The sequence below is a fragment of the Leptopilina heterotoma genome, unplaced genomic scaffold (genome assembly GCF_015476425.1).
Source record: "Leptopilina heterotoma isolate Lh14 unplaced genomic scaffold, ASM1547642v1 Lhet_68, whole genome shotgun sequence".
Lineage (NCBI taxonomy): Eukaryota > Metazoa > Arthropoda > Insecta > Hymenoptera > Figitidae > Leptopilina > Leptopilina heterotoma.
Window position 1 is genome coordinate 1,314,051 of NW_025111157.1, and position 23,746 is coordinate 1,337,796.

At 22.9% G+C, this 23,746-nt stretch overlaps 4 protein-coding genes across 11 annotated transcripts in view; 2 read left to right on the forward strand and 2 right to left on the reverse strand.

The window, feature by feature from the left end:
* Positions 1-3,707, forward strand: part of LOC122510282 (protein trachealess) — a 267,778-nt gene extending 264,071 nt beyond the window's left edge. For all 7 annotated transcript variants that reach the window (XM_043624802.1, XM_043624801.1, XM_043624803.1 and 4 more), the window contains 2 exons: positions 1,573-2,267; positions 2,696-3,707. In XM_043624802.1, the coding sequence (XP_043480737.1) occupies positions 1,573-2,267; positions 2,696-3,271 (1,271 nt within the window). In that variant the 3' untranslated portion in view covers positions 3,272-3,707. The remainder of the gene's footprint in view (positions 1-1,572; positions 2,268-2,695) is intronic.
* The window catches only part of LOC122510288, a 45,461-nt gene that overhangs the window by 19,219 nt on the left and 2,496 nt on the right, over positions 1-23,746 (reverse strand). Inside the window, exon 3 of one of the 2 annotated variants that reach the window (XM_043624813.1) lies at positions 19,065-19,275. The exons of the other annotated variant lie outside the window; for it this stretch is intronic. Within the exon in view, the coding sequence (XP_043480748.1) occupies positions 19,138-19,275 (138 nt within the window). The 3' untranslated portion in view covers positions 19,065-19,137. Of the gene's footprint in view, positions 1-19,064; positions 19,276-23,746 lie in introns of those variants that run through there. 2 annotated transcript variants of the gene reach the window in all.
* On the reverse strand, positions 10,246-19,227 carry LOC122510284 (ceramide synthase 6). The gene is made up of 7 exons (XM_043624808.1): positions 18,822-19,227; positions 17,096-17,213; positions 14,204-14,316; positions 13,370-13,700; positions 11,097-11,215; positions 10,863-11,007; positions 10,246-10,727 (listed from the first exon to the last, which is right to left on the reverse strand). Exons 1-7 carry the CDS (start codon positions 18,998-19,000, stop codon positions 10,605-10,607), a joined length of 1,128 nt encoding a protein of 375 aa, XP_043480743.1. The 5' UTR covers positions 19,001-19,227; the 3' UTR covers positions 10,246-10,604.
* On the forward strand, positions 19,682-23,346 carry LOC122510287 (GATOR complex protein WDR24-like). The gene is made up of 3 exons (XM_043624812.1): positions 19,682-19,851; positions 20,035-20,205; positions 22,591-23,346. Exons 1-3 carry the CDS (start codon positions 19,846-19,848, stop codon positions 23,239-23,241), a joined length of 828 nt encoding a protein of 275 aa, XP_043480747.1. The 5' UTR covers positions 19,682-19,845; the 3' UTR covers positions 23,242-23,346.

The window sequence follows — 23,746 nt, forward strand, 5'->3', positions numbered from 1 at the left end:
TGACGCGACCCCAAGAAAGGTACCTAAGAAGCAAACGAATTATAGGTTGGGTTCGAGTTAGATTTATCTTGATTAAAAGTTCATTTTTAATTATTTGAATTTGAAACCAATATTCATTAAATATTTTGAATATAATAAAGACTTGAAGACCAACAATTTTTAATTATTAATTGATTCTCTTTCTGTATTTTTACTCAAAAGATTTAAAACATAACCTCAAATTTTTTCCTTCTTAGGTACCTTTCTTCGGGTCGCGTCACAAATTTTCATCAGAAAATTATACGAAAATTTAATTATTTAAATACAAAAATAAATAATTTATTGAATAATTGAATTCTCATAAAAAATTTTATCAACAAATTTTTTAATAATTCAATTCTTTTGAAGAATTTTAATAAAATTTTTTTTAATAATTCAATTCTTTTGACAAATTTTAATAAAATAGTAAATGTTGAAAATCATTTAATTGAGAGAAATTTTTTTAAATAATTGAAATTTTGACAAGCATTTTATTGAAATTTTTGAAAATAATTGAATTTTGAAGAAGAATTTTATTATTTTTAAAAATAATTGAAATTTTGCCAAGAATTTTATTCAAATTTTTGAAAATATTTGAATTTTGAAGAAGAATTTTATAATTTATAAAGAGAATTGAAATTTTGACGAGAATTTCTTTAAATTTTCGAATATAATTGAATTTCTCAGAAGAATTATTTTATTACTTTTCAAAATAATTGAACTTTGGCATTCATTTGAAACTTCTCCAAAATTCAAATTTTTTTTAGTGTTTCTAACTAAAATTTCTGGTTAATTTCTTTATTTTTAATAATTAATTAAATATATAATATAATTATAAAATTTAACTGATTTCAGAATAATTCAAATTTTGAAAATGTTTGCAAAAATTTAAGTTCTTTAGAATTTTTAATGAAATTCATTCAAAATTGAAATTTTATAAAATTTGTAATTAAAATGTTTTGAAGTTCATGTATTTTATAATTTTATGATAGTTCTTCAAGAACTAACAATAAGTTATTTAAAAAGAAATTATTGTCAGAAATGGAAAAAATTGAAGGTTTTGTATAAGAATTTTTGTTTTTCTAGAAAAAACTATTAATAATAATATTTGAATTATTTAAATGTTAATTAATTATTTTTCTAAAGGTCTGCATTCTGTTGAATGAACTATACCTTATAATTTATAAAATTCTTTACGATATCTATATTATTTAAATAATTAACATAAAAAAACATATTTATATTATATTGTGGTGTTAATAATCTAAATCAAAAATAAAACTCACTGAATTCTATAACATTGAGTCTAAATTTTATCATTACACTTTGAAAAAGATTTCAAAAAAAGAAAAACTTGTTTATCTTTGATTAGAAAAAGGTGAAAAAGAGAACAAATCATCAAAAGGGGGGAAAAGGTGACAAATCGTCAAAAAAGGTGATAAAATTGAAATAAGGGGACAAAAAGGGAAAAGCGGACCAACTGTGATGCCTGATACTAACAATTTCTACATACAGAACAAAAAGACTTATTTTTACATTGACTTTTCTTTACAGAAGGTCGAAGTAGCGGTGGTCCAGCGACTAATCAACATTCCGAGCATTCACATCATTCGCCCACTGATGACAAGGAGGACACTCGTGGTTCAGAGGGTGAGACCCGAGGTGGACGACATCATGACAATGTAACCCAACTTCAGCAAGAGAGCCAGACGGTCAATTCTCTTGGAGGGAAAATGAGGGCCAGTAAACGAAAATTGGTTCCTCAGGAAGAAGAGACGAGTTCGGGTGAGGACGAAGAGGAAGATGAGGAATCAATATCAAAGACTCCAAATGGAAGAAATCATGCACTTAGTCCAGCATCATCGAATCATTCACTCTCGACATCGGAGCAAGTTCTTCGGGCAACGAGTCCAAAAACTCGTCGCACCGAAATACGACCGGAATCATCAGAGAATGCATCGGGTGTGAGTGCATCGGTTAAGGACATTGAGCAGGCAATGTCGAAACACCTGCCCGGAGCATCTCTCACTAAACCAGATTCACCAGCTATGCATCAACCCACAGATTTTAGTACGGACGCGTTATTGAAGCAACAACAGCAGAGGAGTACAATACAGTGGATTGGTGCGCACCACCATCTGGGACATCCGAGTTCTCAACAATCGAGTGCCCCTTCTCTTCCCGCTTCGGCACTTTTGAGGCATCTTTATGCAACGAACAGGGAGAGCGTGATACGTGCCAATGTACAGGTAATTGATTCTTTCCTTACTTTTCATAAAAATACACTGAAGCTTTACTTATTTTAACCAGAGGTCCTCATAAATCGACAGGCAGAGTCGCACTTATTATTTGACTCTCTGAGACGTAATATTCGAGTTGATTTTATTGGTGGATCCTTTAACTTCAACGGAGAACCTTTTAAGTTAAAATAAGTGAAACTGGAAATTATTAAAATAACTGAGACTTTAAATAAGTGAAGCTCCAGTGTATAGATCAATCCTCAAATTCAGGGCTCGAACCTTTCTTAATCAAATTACGGACTTTACGGACCACTTTAAAAAAAATGACTTTTACGGACCTTTACGGGATTTACGGGGACCCAGTTCGAGCACTGCAAATTACGCACTATCTGTGTTTGAAAATTTAATATTTAATTATTGAAACAAAATTTCCACAGGGCATAACGTCGAGCGGAACGCGAACACCATCATCAGGCGGTGGATATTACACGGAAACGGCCCAAACAGGACCTCTACCAACCCCACCAGGCTCTGAGGGTTCCTCAACCTATGGCGAGCACCAATTCGTCTTGGCAGCTCACAACCAAAAGGGCTCAACAAGCAACTCCGATGCATTCACAAGTCTCGTCTCTTCCTACTCGTCAGCGAGTGGTTATGCGGTTGACTATCATTCCGCAATGACACCACCGTCATCGGTATCGCCACGCGACAAACAACAGCAACAACAACAACAATTGCACTCGGCAAGTGTTGTCAGTAGTTATGAATCGACAATTTACGGTGATCCGGTATTAAGGCATCAATATGAACCTGCACAACCACTACCTCTAAAACCACAGGTCTATTCCGCCGCTGTTCATCCAACAGCATTGGACGCAGCGGCGGCCTACGCTTCAGCGAGTCTCGGCGAACAACCACAATTCTATCATCATCCGGCAGCTGGTCCCGGCTTTCATTTGTATCATCCGACAAATAAGACTGCATCGAATAGCTGGTACAGCTCAGCCTCTTAGTAGTTTCGTCCACAAGAACGGCTCGTACTTAATAATTTTAATTATAACTAATTCTATTGAATCCAAAGTCCTTTTTGAGCATATCATTTTTAAATCAACACGAGAGAGAGAGAGAGAGAGAGATGGAATCATTGTGGCAAAATAAGAGGGGCATTCAATGTCCCATTAATGCCGATATCAAGTAGACATTCGTTGTATTATAATAATAACTAAGTTATTAATTAGATGTGCGAAGGAATCCGATGAGTCAGTTTAGAAAACAATGATTCGCGATTCTAAAGTGGTGTGCGTACAACTCACAATCGACCGCTTGCATTGTTCCCTCTTAAAATTATCAGGGTTGCCACGCTTTTGCTCTTTTCAAATTCCCTGACTTCTCCAGGTTTTCCAGGTTAAAAAACGGAATTTTTCCAGGTTTTTAAAACGAAAATTATTCGAAAACATCAATAACTTCATTTTTAAATAAATATTTAATCATATTTTTATAGGAATTTAAGATATTCAAAAATTTGAAATTCAATATAACATATAAGAATATTATTGTAAAACATGAAGATATCAATCACTTTCTTCAAGTGATCGCTTTCTTCAAGTTTTATAATAATTAAAACTTGCTACTTTGTTACTGTAACTTCTTCAAAAATTATTTTCATCATTACGATTATTTATTTCTAGAATTTTCAGCTAAAATTCTTCAATTTTTTTCTAATAATTTTTGAACAAGTTCTTTGCGAATTTTCAAATTCTTTTGTCTACAATTTAATTTTACGAAATTTCGATTATTCTAACATTCTTTAATTAAATATATTAGAATTTAAAAACTTCAAATAATTAAAAAAAATTCCATTAAACTTATTCAGAAAAATTAATTTTATAGAATTCTTAATTAAAAGTATGACAAGTTCAAATTTTCAAAGATTTTAATCTGAAATTCATTTATAAATCAATATTGTTAAGAAAATTCTACGAGAATTCAATTATTTAACTATAAAAATAAATGTTTTATTAAACAATTGAATGTCTCTTAAAATTGATTTTTTATAAAGAATTTTATTAACAAACTTTTAAATAATTGAATTCTTTTGACAAATTCTAATAAAATTTTTAAGAATAATTTTATTTGTTGAGAAATTTGATGAAAATTGTATTAAAAATAATTGAAATTCTGCCAAGAATTTTATTAATATTTTTGAAAATAATTGAATTTTGGAGAAAAATTTTATTATTTATAAAGATAATTGAAGAATTGAATTACTTTGAAAAATTTACAAAAATTCTTCTCTAAAATTCAATTATTTTCATAAATAATAAAACTCATCGCATAATATTTCAATTATTTAAAAAAAATTTTTATAAAATTCTTCGCAGGAATTCAATTATTTTTTTAAATAATTAAATTCTTCGCCAAAATTTAATTATTTTTATAAATAAAATAATAAAATTTATTCGCTGAAATTCAGTTATTTTCATAAATTATAAAATTCTGCACTAAAATTTAATTACTTTCGTAAATAATACAATTCTTCTCAATAATTGTCAATTATTTTTATAAATAATAAAATTCTTTAAAACAATTTATTTATTTTCAATTTAAATTAAATTCCTCGGAAGAATTAAATTATTCTGAAAAAATTACAAAAATTCTTTTGCAGAAATTCTATTATTTTCATAAATAATAATTTTGATAAAATTCTTGTCACGAATTCAATTAATTCTATAAAACTCTTAATTAAAAGTATGAAAAGTTCAAATTTTCAAAGATTTTAATTTGAAATTCATTTTGAAATCAATATTTATTAGAAAATTACACGAGAATTAAATTATTTAACTAGGTATAAAAATAATATTTTTATTAAACAATTGAATTTTTTTTAAATTTAATTTTCATAAAGAATTTTATCATCAAATTTTTAAATAATTAAATTCTCTTGACAAATTTTAATAAAATTTTTAAGAATAATTGCATTTTTCAAGAAATTTGATGAAAATTGTATTAAAAATAATTAAAATTCTGCCAAGAATTTTATTAAAAGTTTTGAAAATAATTGAATTTCGGAGAAAGATTTTATTATTTATAAAGATAATTGAAATTTTGACAAGATTTTTTGTAAATTTTTAAACATAATTGGATTTCTGCGAAGAATTTTATTAAAATTATTTTGAATAAAATTGAATTGTTACGCAAAGAATTGCATTAAAATTTTTAAAAATAATTTTATTCTTTAAAGAAATTTAATTAAAAATTTATTAAAAATAATACTTTAATTTTAATAAATAAATTGTAGCAAAGGTTGTTAAAATAATTAAATTTCTTTGATAAATTTTAATAAAATTTTTAAGAATAATAACTTTACGAGGAATTCCATTAAAATTACATTGAAAATAATTGAAATTCAGCTTTGAGTTTTATTATTTATAAAAAATAATTTAATCCCTATAAAAAATATTATTATTTATGAAAATAATTGAATAATATATGAAAATAATTTGTAAATAATTGAATTCCTGTGAAATTTTTATTGATTCAATTTACAATATAAGTATTTCAACAAAATTTTCTTTACAAAATTCCACAAGACAAAAAAATTTGATTTTTCTCTAATGAAATTGTACAATTAAATTATATTTAATAAACAATTGAGCAATGCAAACGGACGATAAAGAGACAAAGTGCCAAATTTACAGAACTTTAGCTAGGTAAAAATCGCAATTCGATATAGAATCTAGATTCTGTCGATAAAAAAAGAAAAGGCGCTCTAGTAGAAACGTTAGAAAATAATTACAAGTGCGCCATAGTTTTAAACTATATGAATTTCATAAAATATAATCCGCAAAATTTTAATCACGAAAATTAATAACTTTTTTCAGTCGCAATAATGAATATGAATCCAAAAGACTGCTTTATTATCATTTCACCTGCATAAATGAACAAGAAGAAAAAACAAACACCAAATTTTCAAAGATCCCTTAGGTTGAATTTTTTTTTTTTTTATTAGAAAAAAAAACGATTGTACTTATAATATACGCCTCGTTCAAACTAAACAAGCTCTCTATAACGATTTTAATTTCAAGCAAAACAAAATATTAATTTTAAGTGTCAGTTGTGACAAAATCTATTTTTAATTTTCTAATTTACGAGATTAAACTTTTTCCAAAGCATAATTTTTTTAAATCAGTAAATGCAAAAACAATTTTAGAAAATTATTCTTAAAGCTTTTGTCGTTGAAAAGCAAAAGTTTTAAAATAATTTTCAAAATACATTTTGAATTCGATGAAAAATAAAAATTGATTAAAATTGTTTTTGCTACAATAAAAATTTAATTTTATAATTCATTTTATTAGTACATATTTCTTTAAAAAGTATTTATTCCTTATTAGTATTACTTGTTGTCTAGGGGATTAAAATTTTTTAAGTTTTCTCTCCGAATGTTATATCACTGAAGGTATTATTAATTATAAAATAAATGTGGAACCAAATTATATGCCCGAATAATTGTCGTATCACTTAAAAAAAAGAGAAGAAAGAAAAAAAACTAGAGGACGTAGATACAATTCATAGATCTGTACTCGGGTATATATACATATAATGTGAAATGATGTACATATTTGTGTAGCTATGCGGCAAAATACATACAAATAAACAGAAATATAAATATATATGTATAAATAATGCAATAAAAAAAGCAATGTTATTGTAAAATCGATAATTACTAAATTGAAAAAAGGCATTTCGTGCTATGTAAGCTTGTACAAAAAGACTTGATATAAAAATTGAAAATCAATACGGAATGTCATTTTTAGGTAAATTTTCTTTTGTTACACTTTAAAGAAAAAAATGATTTTGTTTTCAATTAATCAAAATCAAAAATAGCAATAAAGATCTCTTCATTTTTTTGGGGTCGTGCAATTAACAGCTTCGCGTTGGTAAAACCGATAAAATTCTGATTTGCGTCCTTCGAAAAAAAAAAATACAAATTATTCAACATACGTGCAAGAAAAAAAGGCACGAAAAGTGTGATATCGTAAAATGTATAACGAATAATAATAAAGAAAAAAAAATGTGCGCTGAAGAATGAAACGGAAAACTGAATGACGAATTTGGTTATTAGACATCTATGTGTTAAATATATAAATATATAAATAAATAAATATGATATTTTTTGTTGATTTTAGCTGTACAGATTTACTTTACGATTGTTAATTGTAATTAAAAATACAAGCGATAAAGTTGGCGCGAACTCGAGAATAATCTGACTTTTTTTGTACCTATTTAAATATATTGAGAGAAGTAGGTTTATGGAGAAAAAATAAAAATTCTCAACTTGTCTCTAAACATTGTTTTTCTATGTAAATAATTCCCTCAAAAATATTTATCACTGCATTCATTCAAAATATATGTACCTGTTAACGAATTCAAATTATCAGTTTAAATAGTTTGTTTTGTTCGATAAAAGTCATTTATCGGTGATATTTTAGAGGTAAGTGTAAAAAAATTGAAACCTACTCTAAAAAATAGTTTTTTGTCACACAGTAGAAAACATATTTTAAAATGAACATCTTAAAATTAAAATATATTTTGAACTATCTGGTATAAAAATAAATATTTTAAATGTCATTTGTAAAACATTCAAATTCAAATCTTTTTAAAATTCAACAATTTATAATAATTAAAGACGACCCAGTGATAAGATCACTATTTTCTACTATATATATAGGAAATATTTTTACTGAAATTTCTTCAAAATTATTTACATTATTTGAATTCAATTATTATTTTCTAGAATTTTTAACTAAAATTCTTCTTTAAATCAATTATTTACAATAATTTTAAAAAAAATTCTGCTAATTTTCAAATGTATTTGTTTATAATTCAATTTTACAAAATTTCATAGATTAATCTGAAATTCTTCAATTAAAAATGTAATTGAAAATAAAAACTGGAAATAATTTTTCAAAGTATTCAATTAAACTTTTTCAAAAAAATTAATTTTTCAGAATTATTATAGTTAAAAATATGAAAAAATTCAGATTTTCAAAGATTTTTAATTGAAATCTTTTCAAAATTCAATTATTTCTAAAAATTCACGCTATTGTGCTTTTAATATTCAATTAATATCTAAAATTGTAACTGAAATTCATTTTCAAATCAATTTTCATCAGAAAATTCTACTAGAATTCAATTATTTTAATACAAAAATAAATAATTTATTGAATAATTGAATTCTCATATAGAATTTTATCAACACATTTTTTAATAATTGAATTCTTTTGAAAAATATAAAATAAAAATATAAATGAACTTAAATATTTTTTAATAATTGAATTTTTTTGAAAAATTTTATTAAAATTTTTGAAAATAATTGAATTTTGGAGAATAATTTTATTATTTTTAAAGATAATTGGAATTTTGACGAGAATTTTTAAAAAATTTTGAACAAAAATTCGGATTTTCAGAGATTTTAATTTGAAACTTTTTCAAAATCAATTTACTTCTAAGAATTCACGCTATAATGCTTTAGCTTTTAATATTTAATTATTATGTAAAATTTTAACTGAAATTCACTTTTAAATCAATTTCTATTAGAAAATTCTACGAGAATCCAATTATTTAAATACAAAAAGAAATAATTTATATTGAATAATTGAATATTTTTAATATTAAATACTTATAAAGAATGTTATCAAGAAATTTTTGAGTAATTAAAGTGTTTCGACAAATTTTAATAAAAATTTTTTTAAAATAATTACATTTTTTGAGGAATTTGATTAAAATTGTACGAAAAATAATTGAAATTCTGCGATAAGTTTGATTATTTATGAAAATAATGGAATTATTGAGAAGAAATTTATAAAAAATTTGTAAATAATAGAACTCCTGTGAAATTACTTTATAATTTATGAAAATAATTAAACGTTTGCATAGAATTTTAATAAAATTCTTTTTAAATAATTGAATTCCTTTGGAAAATTTTATTAAAATAGTAGATATTGAATATCATTCAATTTAGGAAAATTTTTGCAAATAATTGAAATTTTGTCAAGAAATTTATTGAAATTTTTGAAAATAATTGATTTTTGAAGAAGAATTTTATAATTTATAAAGATAATTGAAATTTTGACGAGAATTTCTTTAAATTTTCGAATATAATTGAACTTCTACAAAATTCAAATTTCTTTTAGTGTTTTTAACTAAAATTTCTGATTAATTTCTTTATTTTTAATAATTAATTAAATTAAAAAATTTAACTAATTTCAGAATAATTGAAATTTTGAAAATTTTTGCAAAAATTTAAGTTCTTTAGAATTTCTAATGAAATTCATTCAAAATTGAAATTTTATAAAATTTGAAATTAAAATCTTTTCAAATTCATCTATTTATGAAAATTGTAAACAAAACTATTGTAAAATTCAATTAATTTTCAAATGTATAAATAAAATAATTAAATAATTTCAAAGTTATAATTTTATGATAGTTCTTCAAAAATTAAATTATTTAATAAGAAATTATTGTCAGAAATGGAAAAAAGTGAAGGTTTTGTATTAGAATTTTTGTTTTTTCTAGAAAAAACTATTAATAACAATATTTTAATTATTCGAATGTTAATTAATTACTTTTCTAAAGGTCTGCATTCTGTTGAATGAACTACCTTATAATTTATAAAATTCTTTACGATATTTATATTATTTAAATAATTAACATAAAAAAACATATTTATATTATATTGTGGTGTTAATAATCTAAATCAAAAATAAAACTCACTGAATTCTATAACATTGAGTCTAAATTTTATCATTACACTTTGAAAAGGATTTCAAAAAAAGAAAAACTTGTTTATTTTTGATTAGAAAAAGGTGAAAAAGGGGACAAATCAGTAAAAAGGGGAAAAAGATGACAAATCGTCAAAAAAGGTGAAAAAATTGAAGTAAGAGGACAAAAGGGAAAAAGTAGAACATCTGAAGATTAAAACAAGTAATTGAAATTAACTTAATACTTTATTACGTCTACTTAATGACAATTGTGATCTTTTGGTTGGATGAATAGATGACGAATGTAAGTATCTAACTTCAACTAGTTTTTTCTCGTATAAAAGCGCTTATTGATCATAAAAATATTAAAGATAAAATAAAGTTTGGTGCATCAAAAAATTCACAATACATTTCAACTTAATGCCAATGAGAAAAATTATCATCAATCACATCTCTAGTGTGGAAAAAAAATTAAATCTTTTGGAATTCTTTTTTTATCATCAAAGCTAGAGAATGATTTCTTTTATATACGTAATTTAAAAAAAAAATTGATTTGTACCTAGAGTGAACAGGTTTTTATTTTCCGTTAGTTTGACTTTTGCTTAGAATTATGTTTACTAGTGTGATTTAAAGAATTATTAACCGGTGTATTATTCACTGAAATATCAGAAATGTCTTCGCTACTGTCACTTCGAATATCGCCTTCCATCTGCAAAAGAAATTAAAAAAAGTCAAATATAAATTAAAATAAATGAAAAATAAAATAAAAATAAAATAAATAAAAAATAAAATACCGGAAATATTTTTTAACAGTAAATAATAATTTTCAACTCGGTAGACTTACTTGACCAGCACAAAAGGCATTGTACGCTATCCTTAATATTAACCATGTCCAAAAAGCGTGGAGAATTAATAATAAACATAGCAGAGCGTTGAAAATATAGTACGCAGGGAACATTGGTAATAACTTAGGTGCTTCTACGGACGTACTGTAAAAAAAATAATTTCATTAAAATTTACCCTTCAAAGAAAAATGTTACATTTACCATATTTACTGTATTTTCAAAAAATAACAAACCTATAAATAATCCAAAATGGATAAACTCCCATACGTGTAAAAATCCATAGAATTGTGAAAATTACAAAAATGAAGTCACATACTTTTTGGTATTTCGCGTATTTTGCTATTTTAGCAGCCTGAAAGAATAAAGAATATTAAAAAACAAGCAAATGTTATGCACGCGGAACGTAATATTCAAATTATTATTATTATTATTCAAATTACAAAATTTTTTATTTTCAAACATGAATTTTTGAATAATTGCAGATTAAAACTTTAAAAAAATTCAATTATTATCTAATTTACTAATTAATTATTCTTGATTATTAATTTAAAAAATTTTAATAAAATTAGTTGCAAGAATTCAATTATTTTTTAAAATAATTAAATTAATTGTAAAAATTCAATTATATTCGAAAAAAAATTTAACGAAAGAATTCAATTTTTTCCTTAATTCGTTATAAAATATTTCGAAAAAATTCAATTATTTTCTAAAACTTTAATAAATCCTTCGAAACAATTCAATTTTATTTATACATGGTAAAATTCTTTGCAAAAATTCAATTATTTTTATTTTATTTTATTTATTTTTATTTTTTTTTAATAGAATTTTAATTTTTATTAAAATTTCATGAAAGAATTCAATTTTCAAACCTTTTTAAATTTAATAACTTTTAAGAATGTTATTATAAAACATAAAGATATCGAGCGGACCGAGTTTTATAATGATTTAAACTTCCATAAATTTTAAAAAAAAAAATTAAATTACCAAAAATTTTAATAAAATCCTTAGCAAGAATTCAATTTTTTTATAAGTAATACAATTTTTCACATCAATTCAATCATTTAAAAAAAATGTAATAAAATTCGTTGTTAGAATTCAATTATTATTGTAAATAATAAAATTTTTCAGAGGATTTAAACTACAATTTTATTTATAAAAACATGTAATTATTTTCAAACATTTTTTGCAAAAATTCAATTACATTTCACAAATAATGAAATTCTTCGCTGAAATTCAAATATTTTCGAAATCTACAATTTTAATAAAATATCATGAAAGAATTCAATTTTAAAAGAAATTTTAATAATATTTTTCGAAAAAATTCAATTATTTTCTAAAATGTTAATAAATCCTTCGAAAAAATTCAATTTTGTTTATAAATAGTAAAATTAATTGCAATAATTCAACTATATTCAAAATAATTTAACGAAAAAATTCAATTATTTTCTGAAATTTTAATAAATCCTTAGAAAAAATTTTATTTTATTTATAAATAGTAAAATTAATTGCAAAAATTCAATTATTTTTTATACAATTTTAATAATATTTTTCGAAAAAATTCAATTATTTTCTAAAATTTTAATTATATTATTAAAAATTCAATAGTATTTATAAATAGTAAAATTCATTCATCAATGGAAAAATTCAATTATTTTCAAAAAAAAACTTCACGAAAGAATTCAATTTCTTTCTTAATTCATTATAAAATTTTTTAAAAGAATTCAATTATTTTCTAAAGTTTGAATAAAATTCAATAATTAAATGTTCAATTTTAATTGAGGGTCCCAATCAAAGAACCGGTTATAAGTTTTTGAGACTCAAAATTCTCGACCTCTAAATACAAAAAGTATTTAAAATTTCAATTTCTTGAAAACATTTCGTATTTGTAAAGATTACCAAAATGTTTCTCAAAAAATTAAGATTAAAAACAGTTTAACTTTCGACTTATAGGACAATGATTTTGAGCTTAAAAAAATTATAACCGGTTTTTTGATTGGGACCCTCAATTATTAACAAACACGATTATTTAAAAAATTTGATAGAAATTATTTATAAAATTCGATTATTTTCAAAATTTTTAATTAAAATTATTAAAAAAAACTGCATTATTTAAAAAAAAATCATAGAAATTCTTCAAAAAGAATTTAATTGTAATTTTAAAAAATTTTAACAAAATTCTTCGCGAGAATTCAATTATTTTCCTAAATAATAAAATTCTTCGAAAAAATTCTATTATTATCAAATTTTTTGATAAAATTCTTTGCAACAATTCAATGATTTTTAATACCTACATTGATTTTAAAATTGAAAATATTTAAGAAAAAAAATTAGGAAACAATAAAGCAAACATTATTAATATAGATTTACTTATAGAATATATTTAAAATAAATAAGTTAAGACAAATAAAACGAAAACATTCGGACAATTTTTTGTTTTATTTGCCTTAATTTATAAAGGATCTCAGACATTAATGATTATTTAACTGAAAATAAATAAATTATTTACCTCTAGGAAAATATCGGCACAATCATGTACAACGAGAACAAGAGATCCAATTCTGGTCAAGTTTCCTACCCAGGAAAAGCACATGAGTACAATTGTCGCTATATGATGGACGAACATTTGCCAAAAATCCTTTCGCTTCACATCGAAGAACTGAGAGAAACTCAGTGACCAATAAAATGCCATTGATACCATATAATACCACCAAATGTCACTTGTTACCGCATGGTATGGATAGTTGTAATAACAATGCTTTATATCCCACAGCCATGGTTTGTCCCATAAAACGACGAGACCATAAATAAATGAGTACGAATAATATAAACATCTCCAACTAGAAAAAGAAGCATAATTTTAATTCCTTTCCCATAAAATAGATCATCAATTTGCCAAATGAACATTCGAAGATAAAAATAACATTTCAAACTGTCATTATCATTAAATAGAAAAGCCAAAGAAAATTTCGATTTCGATTGATGGTCAAATAATAAAAAGACAAAATAATAAAACAATAAAAAGTGAAATTCTTCAATAACAAAACAATAATAAATAATAAAGCAATAATAAAAAAATTCAAATGATAAAAAAATGAAAATTGATATCATAAAAATTCTATGATACCTTAAAATATTTGTCAATAAAAAATGTCATCAACTGAAAATTTTGAGCCAATGGGGATTACTTTTAGAGAGAACATTCACAATTTTCTCGAACGTAATTCCAGAAATTTTTCATTTCCTTTGCCGAATGCATTGAATTACTAAAAAATGTGTGCAACGTAAAAACTGATTCGACTGCTTGGCACTTTTAGTAACTAGAAGTTGTAAGTTAACTAACCTGTTTTCACAAAACTTCGTTAGAGTCGACGGTCTGTCTTGAGACCGTCTTAACCTCAGCCATCTTTCAACTTGTCGTTCACTCCAATCCACTTGCTTCGCCAAGGCTAATAACTGCAAAAGGATTAATCATTACATAATTTATTTTCAATCAACTTCAATGGACATTCTATATAGATCAAATTTCTCCAGAGCAAAACAAAATTCCTACATTAGAATAATTGTGCATATACCAATGACGTTCAAAATACTTATAATGTACAATTATTTTCCAATTATATTCCAATTATTTTCCAAAAATAGTAACAATAGAAAATTAATTAAAATAATTAAAATTTTAAATTAAAAAAAATAAAAGACTTTTCCCTAATTTTCAGAGAAAATTTAAACTTTTCCTCTGACCCTAAAAAATATTCAAAATCAAAATTTTATTGTAAAACATAAAGATATCGATCACTCCGAGTCGAAGACTCGGAGTGATCGATTTCTTTATGTTTATTATAATTTAAATTACCATAAAATTTTTCAAAAAAAATTTCATTATTTACAGAAAACCTAATAAAATCTTTCGCAAGAATTCAATTACTTTTACAAGTAGTGAAATTTCTCAAAAGAATTCAATTATTTTAAAAAAAAAGTGCAATAAAATTCGATGCAAGAATTCATTTATTTTCATAAATAATAAATCGATTATTCGAAAATTCATTTTTAAATCAATAAAATTTAATTTTTATTAAGAATTTTATCAACAAATTTTTAAATAATTGAATTCGTTTGACGAATTTTAATAAAATTTTTAAGAATAATTAGAGGAATTCGCTTAAAATTGCATCAAAAATAATTAAAATCCTGCGACGAGTTGTATTATTTATGAACATAATTAATTTTACAGAATTATTATAGTTAAAAATATGAAAAATTCAGATTTTTAAAGATTTTAAATTGAAACCTTTTCAAAATTCAATTATTTCTAAAAATTCACGATATAACGCTTTTAACATTCAATTATTATCTAAATTTTTAACTGAAATTCATTTTTAAATCAATTTTTATCAGTAAAATTTTACGAAAATTCAATTATTTAAATACAAAAATAAATAATTTATTGAATAACTGAATTCTCATAAACAATTTTATCAACGAATTTTTTAATAATTGAATTCTTTTGAAGAATTTTAATAATTAAATTCCTATTTGAAGAATTTTAATAAAATAGTAAATATTGAAATTCAGGAAATTTTCTTAAAATAATTGAAATTTTGCCAAGAATTTTATTAAAATTTTTAAAAATAATTGAATTTTGGAGAAGAATTTTATTATTTTCAAAGATTTTAAATTGAAACTTCTTCAAAATTAAAATATTTCTAAAAATTCATGATATAATATTAGGTACTTTTACAATTATTATCTTTATTTTTAACTTAAATTCATTTTTAAACCAATTTTTATCAGTAAAATTCTACGAGAATTCAATTATTTAAATACAAAAATAAATATTTTATTGAAAATTGAATTCTTTTGAAGAATTTCAATAAAATTTTTTTTTAATAATTGAATTCTTTTGAAAAATTTTAATAGAATTTTGTTTTAATAATTCAATTCTTTTGAAAAATTTTAATGAAATAGTAAATATTGAAAATCATTAAATTGAGGAAAATTTTTGAAAATAATTGCAATTTGGCCAAGAATTTTATTAAATTTTTTAAAAATAATTGTATTTTGGAGAAGAATTTTATTATTTTTAAAGATGATTGAAATTTTGACAAGAAGTTTTTTTTAATTTTTGAACATAATTGAATTCCTAAAAAGAATTTTATTACTTTTGGAAATAATTGAATATCCGTTAAAAATTTTTATTATATTTATGAAAGGAATGAAATTGCAAAAAAATTTATAAAAAATTTGTAAATAATTAAATTCCTGAGAAATTTTAATTATTTCTGAAAATAATTAAATGTTTGCGTAGAATTTTAATAAAAAAATTTTTAATAATTAAATTTTTTTTGAGAATTTTAATAATATAGTTGATATTGAAAATCATTAAATTAAGGAAAATTTTTGAAAACAATTGAAATTTTCACAAGAATTTTATAAAAATTTTTGATAATATGTAATTGAATTTCGGAGGAAATTTTTTTATTATTTACAAAGATAATTGAAATTTTGACGAGAATTTAAAAAAATTTTTGAACATAATTTAAAAAAAAATATTTATATGCAGAAAATGATTGATTAGTAATGTTACAAAACAGAGAAAACGTCTAAAGTCTCAAAAAATCACGACTCATGATAAATATGCGAAAAATAAACTAAATAATTGATTTGGTAAAATATTGCAAATTTTTAAAAAATGTCTTAAAAAATAATAATTCTCTCATTTTTTAAAATTAGAAACTGATTTTAATTTAAATAATTTTAATAAATTTCAATGACTAAATAACATAAATTTCAAAGTTTTACATTCGTTGCGCAAATATAACAAATTCATTTTTCTTCGAGATATAGAAAATGAATATTCCTGATTTAAATATAAATATCATTTATATTATTTAACAAAAATTATTTGTTTTTTTAAATAAAACTATGTCTACACGTTTCATTTCTTTTTTCTCTGTTAACAATTTCAATGTAGCATCTTCTTATTTTTTTTTTTTTTTAAATTTTTATCAAGATAATAAAAAGATATAATCACATAATATGTAATGAGTAGTTTGAACATAAGGTTTACATACGTAATAAATTGTACAAGACACGCAAAGTTTAGTACAAGTTTTGTCTAAAAACATATTCTACCGCTGAAAAAGTCTATCGCTATTATAAAGTCCTGGAATTCTCATTTCACTTTTACTGGTAAATTATAGCAAAATAAAATAGTAATTTGCAAAAATTATACCTGTTTATGTTTTATCTGTTTGTTGACATAGGCTTTTTCCAATATTGGATTAGGCTGTGCTTTCTTGCTTCGATTTGTTTTTATTCCAAGCCACTTTCCAACTGGACTGAAACAATACCTAAAAAAAGACAATATAATTAGAAACAATATATTTATCGTTATCAATAATTTTTTTCCCCTTTAAATATAATTCCCTGCTCAACTTTCTTTAATTTCTTTTAACATCTGCTAATTTTTCTAAATTTAGCATAATTACCGTTTCATATCTTGTACATTGTAATTACTTTTATTTTAAGTGTATTCAGATATAAAACGACGATTATCTGTCAAAGATACAATCGGTCGCGGCACTTGACATTGTTTTTTTTGTTTTTATCATTTTAAAATGACCCTGAATTAATAATTACTTTTACTGATAATTAACATATATACACAATGAATAAATAGTTGTACAATATTTATAAATTGTCCTTTTGCACTTAAATTTTTTACGAATGAAAAAAAAATAATTTTCTTATTTCGATAATTTTTTTCGCAATAAAATTGGTTAAAAATTATGAAAAACTTATGTCGATAAATTATAATTTCTACTGCACTTATTTCGTTTCATTATTTTCACAAACAAACTTTTATTGCTTTAACCTGCAATTATCTTATCCAATTTTTACTCATTTCGAACACAGATTACTGAATTATTTACCTATACAATGTTTTGCAAAAAAAGAAAAAATTCAAAGCACGCATATTATATTAAGACCTATACTTATAGAAGAAAAAATAACATCAAATTTCGTGGAAAATTTTCTTTTCTATAAATATGAATTTGGGCCATGTTATAATCATGCCAAGTCAATGAAGAAAAACATTGATTTTCGTAAAAATTGATTTTCCATTACATTACTGACCTCGAAACTTTTTACAACATACAAGAAATATTTTATTTTAAATCAACGTTCATATACTTCATAATTCTTGAAAAGAAAGAAACTAAATTATATTTATTAAACAAATTTCTTTTTTTAAATAATCATAATAAAGTTTATCTTCTTGTTTGAAAGATGATAAAACAAATTTTATTATCCCTCCAATTTATGTGAAATAAGTTCACGTACAATGCAGATGACATTTTACCCGCATCAGTCAAAAAAAAATAATTCTATACAATTGTTTTCAATTAGATTAAATAAATCAAAAATTCCACAAATTAAATTTATCAAACGGTTAATAATTTACATAAAAGGAAATTGAATTTTAGTATTGTAAAATATTTCTTTTCTTTAAAAAAAATGGTGAATTATAACAAAAACGAATATAATTATTTTAAACAAAATAATAAACGATAAAAAATGTTTTTATTTCAAAAATCGTTCATATCTAAAGAACTGTCTCTGTAACATTTGCTAATATAATAAAAAAAGTATTTCTTTGATTAGTCACCAATTGAAGATATATCTACCTACATTAAACTATATGACATTAGCCGCAATCACTATATAGTGAAAAAAAAATATATTCAATTTTTTCTAACAAGAAAAAAGATTAAAAACAGTATTTTATTTTTTGAAAAATGTTCCCAATAACGGTAAAATGCTATGTTGAATTAGGACTATGTATTTTTGAAATTAAATAGAAATTAACCTTCTTTTTAATCTTCAACCATTAGAGAGAAGTTTGTGACCGCATGCTAACACATATATGAAAATTATCTAAAAAATTTATAACCTACCTTTCGATAGCATATCTGATTCCCAAAAGAATAAAGGCCATTGAAATTGGTAATAATAAGTGTCTATAGTCGGCATATTTATTCGTTGAATTCGGCGCGATGTCGTCCCATGTCGTATTCGGAGGTAACCAAATATCAGGTGACCAGAACGTTGAGGAAATATTTGTTAGAATATCCATTTTTCTTTCAATTTTTCAAAACGTCAATAAATTTCATAGGCTTTATGACGTTTAAAAAAGAAAACTCTTTTAAACAACAAAAATGCACCAAACTGTCTCTTCCTTTTTTTTCTCGTACACACAACACACAATGCACACTACACTTTTATAAGCACACAACAGTTTATCATTTTTATTAACACAATGTAAACCGCCCTTCGATGTCTCGAGACTCTCCGTTGACTCCGTTCTGATCGGCTAATGAATAACCGCAACCACGCCGATGTATACCGAAGCTGAAAATTGACATTTACACGCCATCTTTTGAGGTTAGGACAGATTACAAGCGCGGTAAAAGGGGCCAGGGTGCTGCGTACTATTTACGTTACGCGAAAAACCCCAGATTTATTTAATTAAATTACTCATTAATTAGAAATTATTATAATTAAATAATTACTAATTTACTAATTAACGTAATGGTTATTTAATAATTATCATATTTGAAATATATTTCTTATTTGTTTGTATTTTGCCTTTTTGTCACAAATACGTAACTATTTTTAAATGAACACAAATTTACGTAATTCATTTTTACCCTTTTCTACCTAAAATCCCTAAAATCAATAGTTTGCGTAAAATAGTCATAAAAATTGAAAATGATTCCGAACCTTGGGTGAAAAATAAGTAAACTACAAAGATAATTTTAGTAATATTATACTGTTAATTACACCAAAAAATGTTTAATTTTATTTTTCTTTAATAAAAAATTAAAATTAAAATTAAAGAAAATTGTTGAAATGTAAAATAGTTTTATTATCATTATTAAAAGAGTTTTTAAAGTTGCAATATAGATAACCAAAGTAATAATGATGGTGAGTGTATTATTTATACATAGACTTGTCACCATATTTATTAAATTATTAATTCATTAAATAATCCATTCATTATGATTCATTGAAGATTAAAAAATTGCCGTAAAAATAAGTTTCTTTGCTTTTTTTTTTAATTTCGTAAAAATATGATTAATGCTTAAAAAATGTTTATTATTTTGACAGACTGCCACATGTTGTATTTGTCAACGTCAATTATCAAGTGAGATCGATAAGAAGAACATCTTCAAAGATTGTCTATTAATTCAATCTGATTTTGATAAGACAGAGGAAAAATCTACTTCGGTTAAAAAATTAAGGTTATACACAGCGATCGAATTAATCATAGGAACTAAGGTAAATATTGATTCAATTATTGCTGCTAATTTTAAAAAAATGTCTAATACAGGGTTGCCGGAAAAATTTGATTTTGTTTATCCCTGACTATTCCCTGATTTTCAGAGTTTTTCCCTGACTGAATATTCTGATTCACTCTAAAAATTGTTAGATACTTAAAAAAGTTTCTTTTACATTTATTTACAAATTTCTTCAAAAGTAAAATTATTCCAAAACACCAATAACTTCTTTTTAAAATAAATATTTAATTATTATTTTTCCATGGGAATTAAAATTCTTCAGAAGATTCAAATTCAAACATTTTGAAATTCAATAACTGATATAAAAATATTATTGTAAAACATGAAGAAATGGATCACTCCGAGTCTTCGACTCGAAATAATCGATTTCTTCATATTTTAAATAATTAAAGATGATCGAGTGATAAAATCATTCTTTTATATTATATAATAATATAAGAATATTGTTTCTGTAACTCCTTCAAAATTGTTTTCATCATTTTAATTCAATTCAATTATTTTCTGCAGTTTTTAAATAAAATTCTTCTTTAAATCAATTATCTTTATAAATTTTTAATAAACTTCTGTTGAAAATTTTCAAATTCATTTGTTTACAATTCAATTTTACGAAATTTCAATTTATCGGAAATTCTTCAATTAAATATATATTTGAAAATAAAAACTTGCAATAATTATTTTAAATTTCGATTAAGTTTTTTTGGAAAAATTAAATCTACACAAATTTTAGTTAAAAATATAAAAAATCCAAACATTCGAAGATTATAATTTGAAACCTTTTCAAAATTCAACTATTTCTAAAAGTTGCAATTATTAGTAACTTCTCCAAAATTCAATTATTATCTAACACTTTTACTGAAATTAATTTTTAAAGCAATTAATTTTTATTAGAAAATTCTACGAGAATTCAATTATTTAAATAAAAATAGATAATTTATTGAATAATTGAATATTTCTTAAAATTGAAATCTTACACATTATTATATCAACAAATTTTTAAAAAATTGAATTCCTTCGACGAATTTTAATAACATTTTTAAGAATAATTACATTTTTCGAGGAATTGGATTAAAATTTTATTAAAAAGTAATTGAAATTCTATTAAAATTGCTTTTAAATAATTGAATTCTTTTGAGAAATTTTATTAAAATTCCTGAAAATAATTGAATTTTGTTGAAAAATTTTGCTATTCATTTATAAAGATAATTGAAATGTTGACGACAATATTTTATGATTTTTTAAAAATAATTGAATTCCTGAGAAGAATTTAAATAATAATTTATGTAAATAATTGGATTCATGCGAAGAATTTTATTAAATTTTATTTAAATAATTGAAATTTTGATAAGAATTTTATTAAAATTTTTGACATTAATTTAATTCTTGAGAAGAATTTCGCTATCTATTTATAAAGATAATTTAATTCTTGACGAGAATTTTATTATTTTTCTAAAGAATTGAATTCTTGGCAAAAAAATTGAATTTTTGAAAAAATTTATTAAAATTCCTTAAAATAATTGATTTTATGGAAAAAATTTTGTTGTTTATCAAGATAATTGAATTCCATTGCAGAATTACTAAAATTATTTTTGAAAATTAATTTATTTTTTATTAAATTTATATATTTTCGAATTAAAAGCTATTTATGAAAATAATTGAATTATTGCAACTAATTTTATTATTTTATTGAATAATTAAATGTTTCTTAAAATTAAATTCTTTCGTCAAGTTTTAATAAAATTTTTAAGATTAATTGCATTTATCAAGGAATTTATTTACAATTTGTATTAAAAGTATTTGAAATTCTGCGATGAATAATAATTCGAATTCCTAAATGAAATTTTCTTATGTATGAAAATAATTGAATGTTTTCGTAAGATTGTATCAAAATTTCTTTTTAATAATTAAATCTTTCGGTAAATTTTATGAAAATACTAAATATTGAAAATGATTGAATCGCGAAAAAATTTTTAAAAATAATTGAATTTTGCAAAGAATTTTATTTAAATTCCTAAAAATAATTGAATTTCTGTGAAGAATTTTGTTATTTATTGAGATAATTGCATTAATATTTTTGAAATAATTAAATAATAATTAAAAAATTCATTCTTGTCAGAAATAGAAAATTTTTTTTGAAGGTTTTGTATTAGAATTCGTGATAGTTTCATAGCTAATAAGGCAAACAAAAAAGACACAAAAAATTCAGAATTTTCTTATGAATTCTAAAAATTTATATTTTTCCAGAACTTTTAATAAAAATCCCTGACTTTTCCCTGAATTCCCTGATTTTCCTGACCTGTGGCAACCCAGTAATAGAATAAAATAATAAATAAAAAATAAAAATAATTAAAAAAACTCTTTTTTTAAGGTATCCAAATCCAAAGGATCACCATCAATTCTCTGCAAACAATGTTATCGAAAATTGGAAGATCATATAAATTTTCGAACCCAAATTTTAATTTCATTTGGAAAAACAGTCCAAGATGAGAAATCTAGTTTCTCTACACAACAAACATTTGTAAATACTAAAAGAGAAGAATCACAGAAAATCAAAGAAAATTCTTCAAATGATATCATTAAGAGCGCAGACTGCCCTGAAAATTCAGATAATCACCAAAATCCTGATGATTTGATAAATGTCGATGAAAACAGTGACTCAATAGATTTATCAACATTACGTAATAATGATAAGGATACAAATGATTTCACTAATTTTAAAAAAGTACAAACCGATCAGAAAAATAACAATCTAAACGATTCAGACTCTTCGAATGACAACATTGATGTTCTCAATTGTATTGAAAGTCCTAAACGAATTTTAAATAATGATTTAGAATCAGACATTGATGTCTGTTCTGGCGATGATGATGAAATTTTAGAAATAGAATCAGCAAATAAAAAAGAAGAATTAAACTTATCTGAAAACTCATCCGAATCTGAAATTGAAGTCTGCGATTATGAACCAATAGGAAAAAAAACAAGAAATTTAGATTCAATTTATTCAGGGGTTAATATTTAATTTATCGAATGAAGCAATATATGAGTGAATTAATTAAAATTTCTAAACAATCAAAATGTGTGGTTTGAATAATGCACGAAAGAAATGTGTGCCTGATAATTTTATTAGAAATAAATTATCAAATTGTGTTTTTTTGTTTTGTGTTTTAGTATAATATTGTATTTGTCGTTTGCTGCGAAAAAAAACTATTGCTTATTTGTATGGAAAAATTTTAATAGTTACTAGTTAGTAAAATGTGGCGAATATTATAAATAGGTCCCGAGTACAAATTAAATTATAAGAAAATCGACAAATTTTTATAAATTTGACGTTTTTTCAAATTTACGTGTTGTTATATTAGTATTATAAATAAAAACTACTTCTTAAAATAACTAATGTATATGAAAAAAAACTCTGTGATAAAAATTGATTTAACCATTTTTTATCACTGAATAATAATATTTTTAAATCTTTTTTCTTTTAAAAATCGAAATTTTTTACTGTCACTACAGAACATAACAATTCG

Excerpts from the sequence above, each read along its gene's own strand:
- LOC122510284 (XM_043624808.1), bottom strand. The coding sequence starts at position 19,000 with ATGGATATTCTAACAAATATTTCCTCAACGTTCTGGTCACCTGATATT. Across the intron at positions 17,214-18,821 it reads ATCAGATATGCTATCGAAAG|GTATTGTTTCAGTCCAGTTG; the intron begins GTAGGTTATAAA and ends GTCTTTTTTTAG. Across the intron at positions 14,317-17,095 it reads AACAGATAAAACATAAACAG|TTATTAGCCTTGGCGAAGCA; the intron begins GTATAATTTTTG and ends ATCCTTTTGCAG.
- LOC122510287 (XM_043624812.1), top strand. Across the intron at positions 20,206-22,590 it reads AATTAATCATAGGAACTAAG|GTATCCAAATCCAAAGGATC; the intron begins GTAAATATTGAT and ends TCTTTTTTTAAG.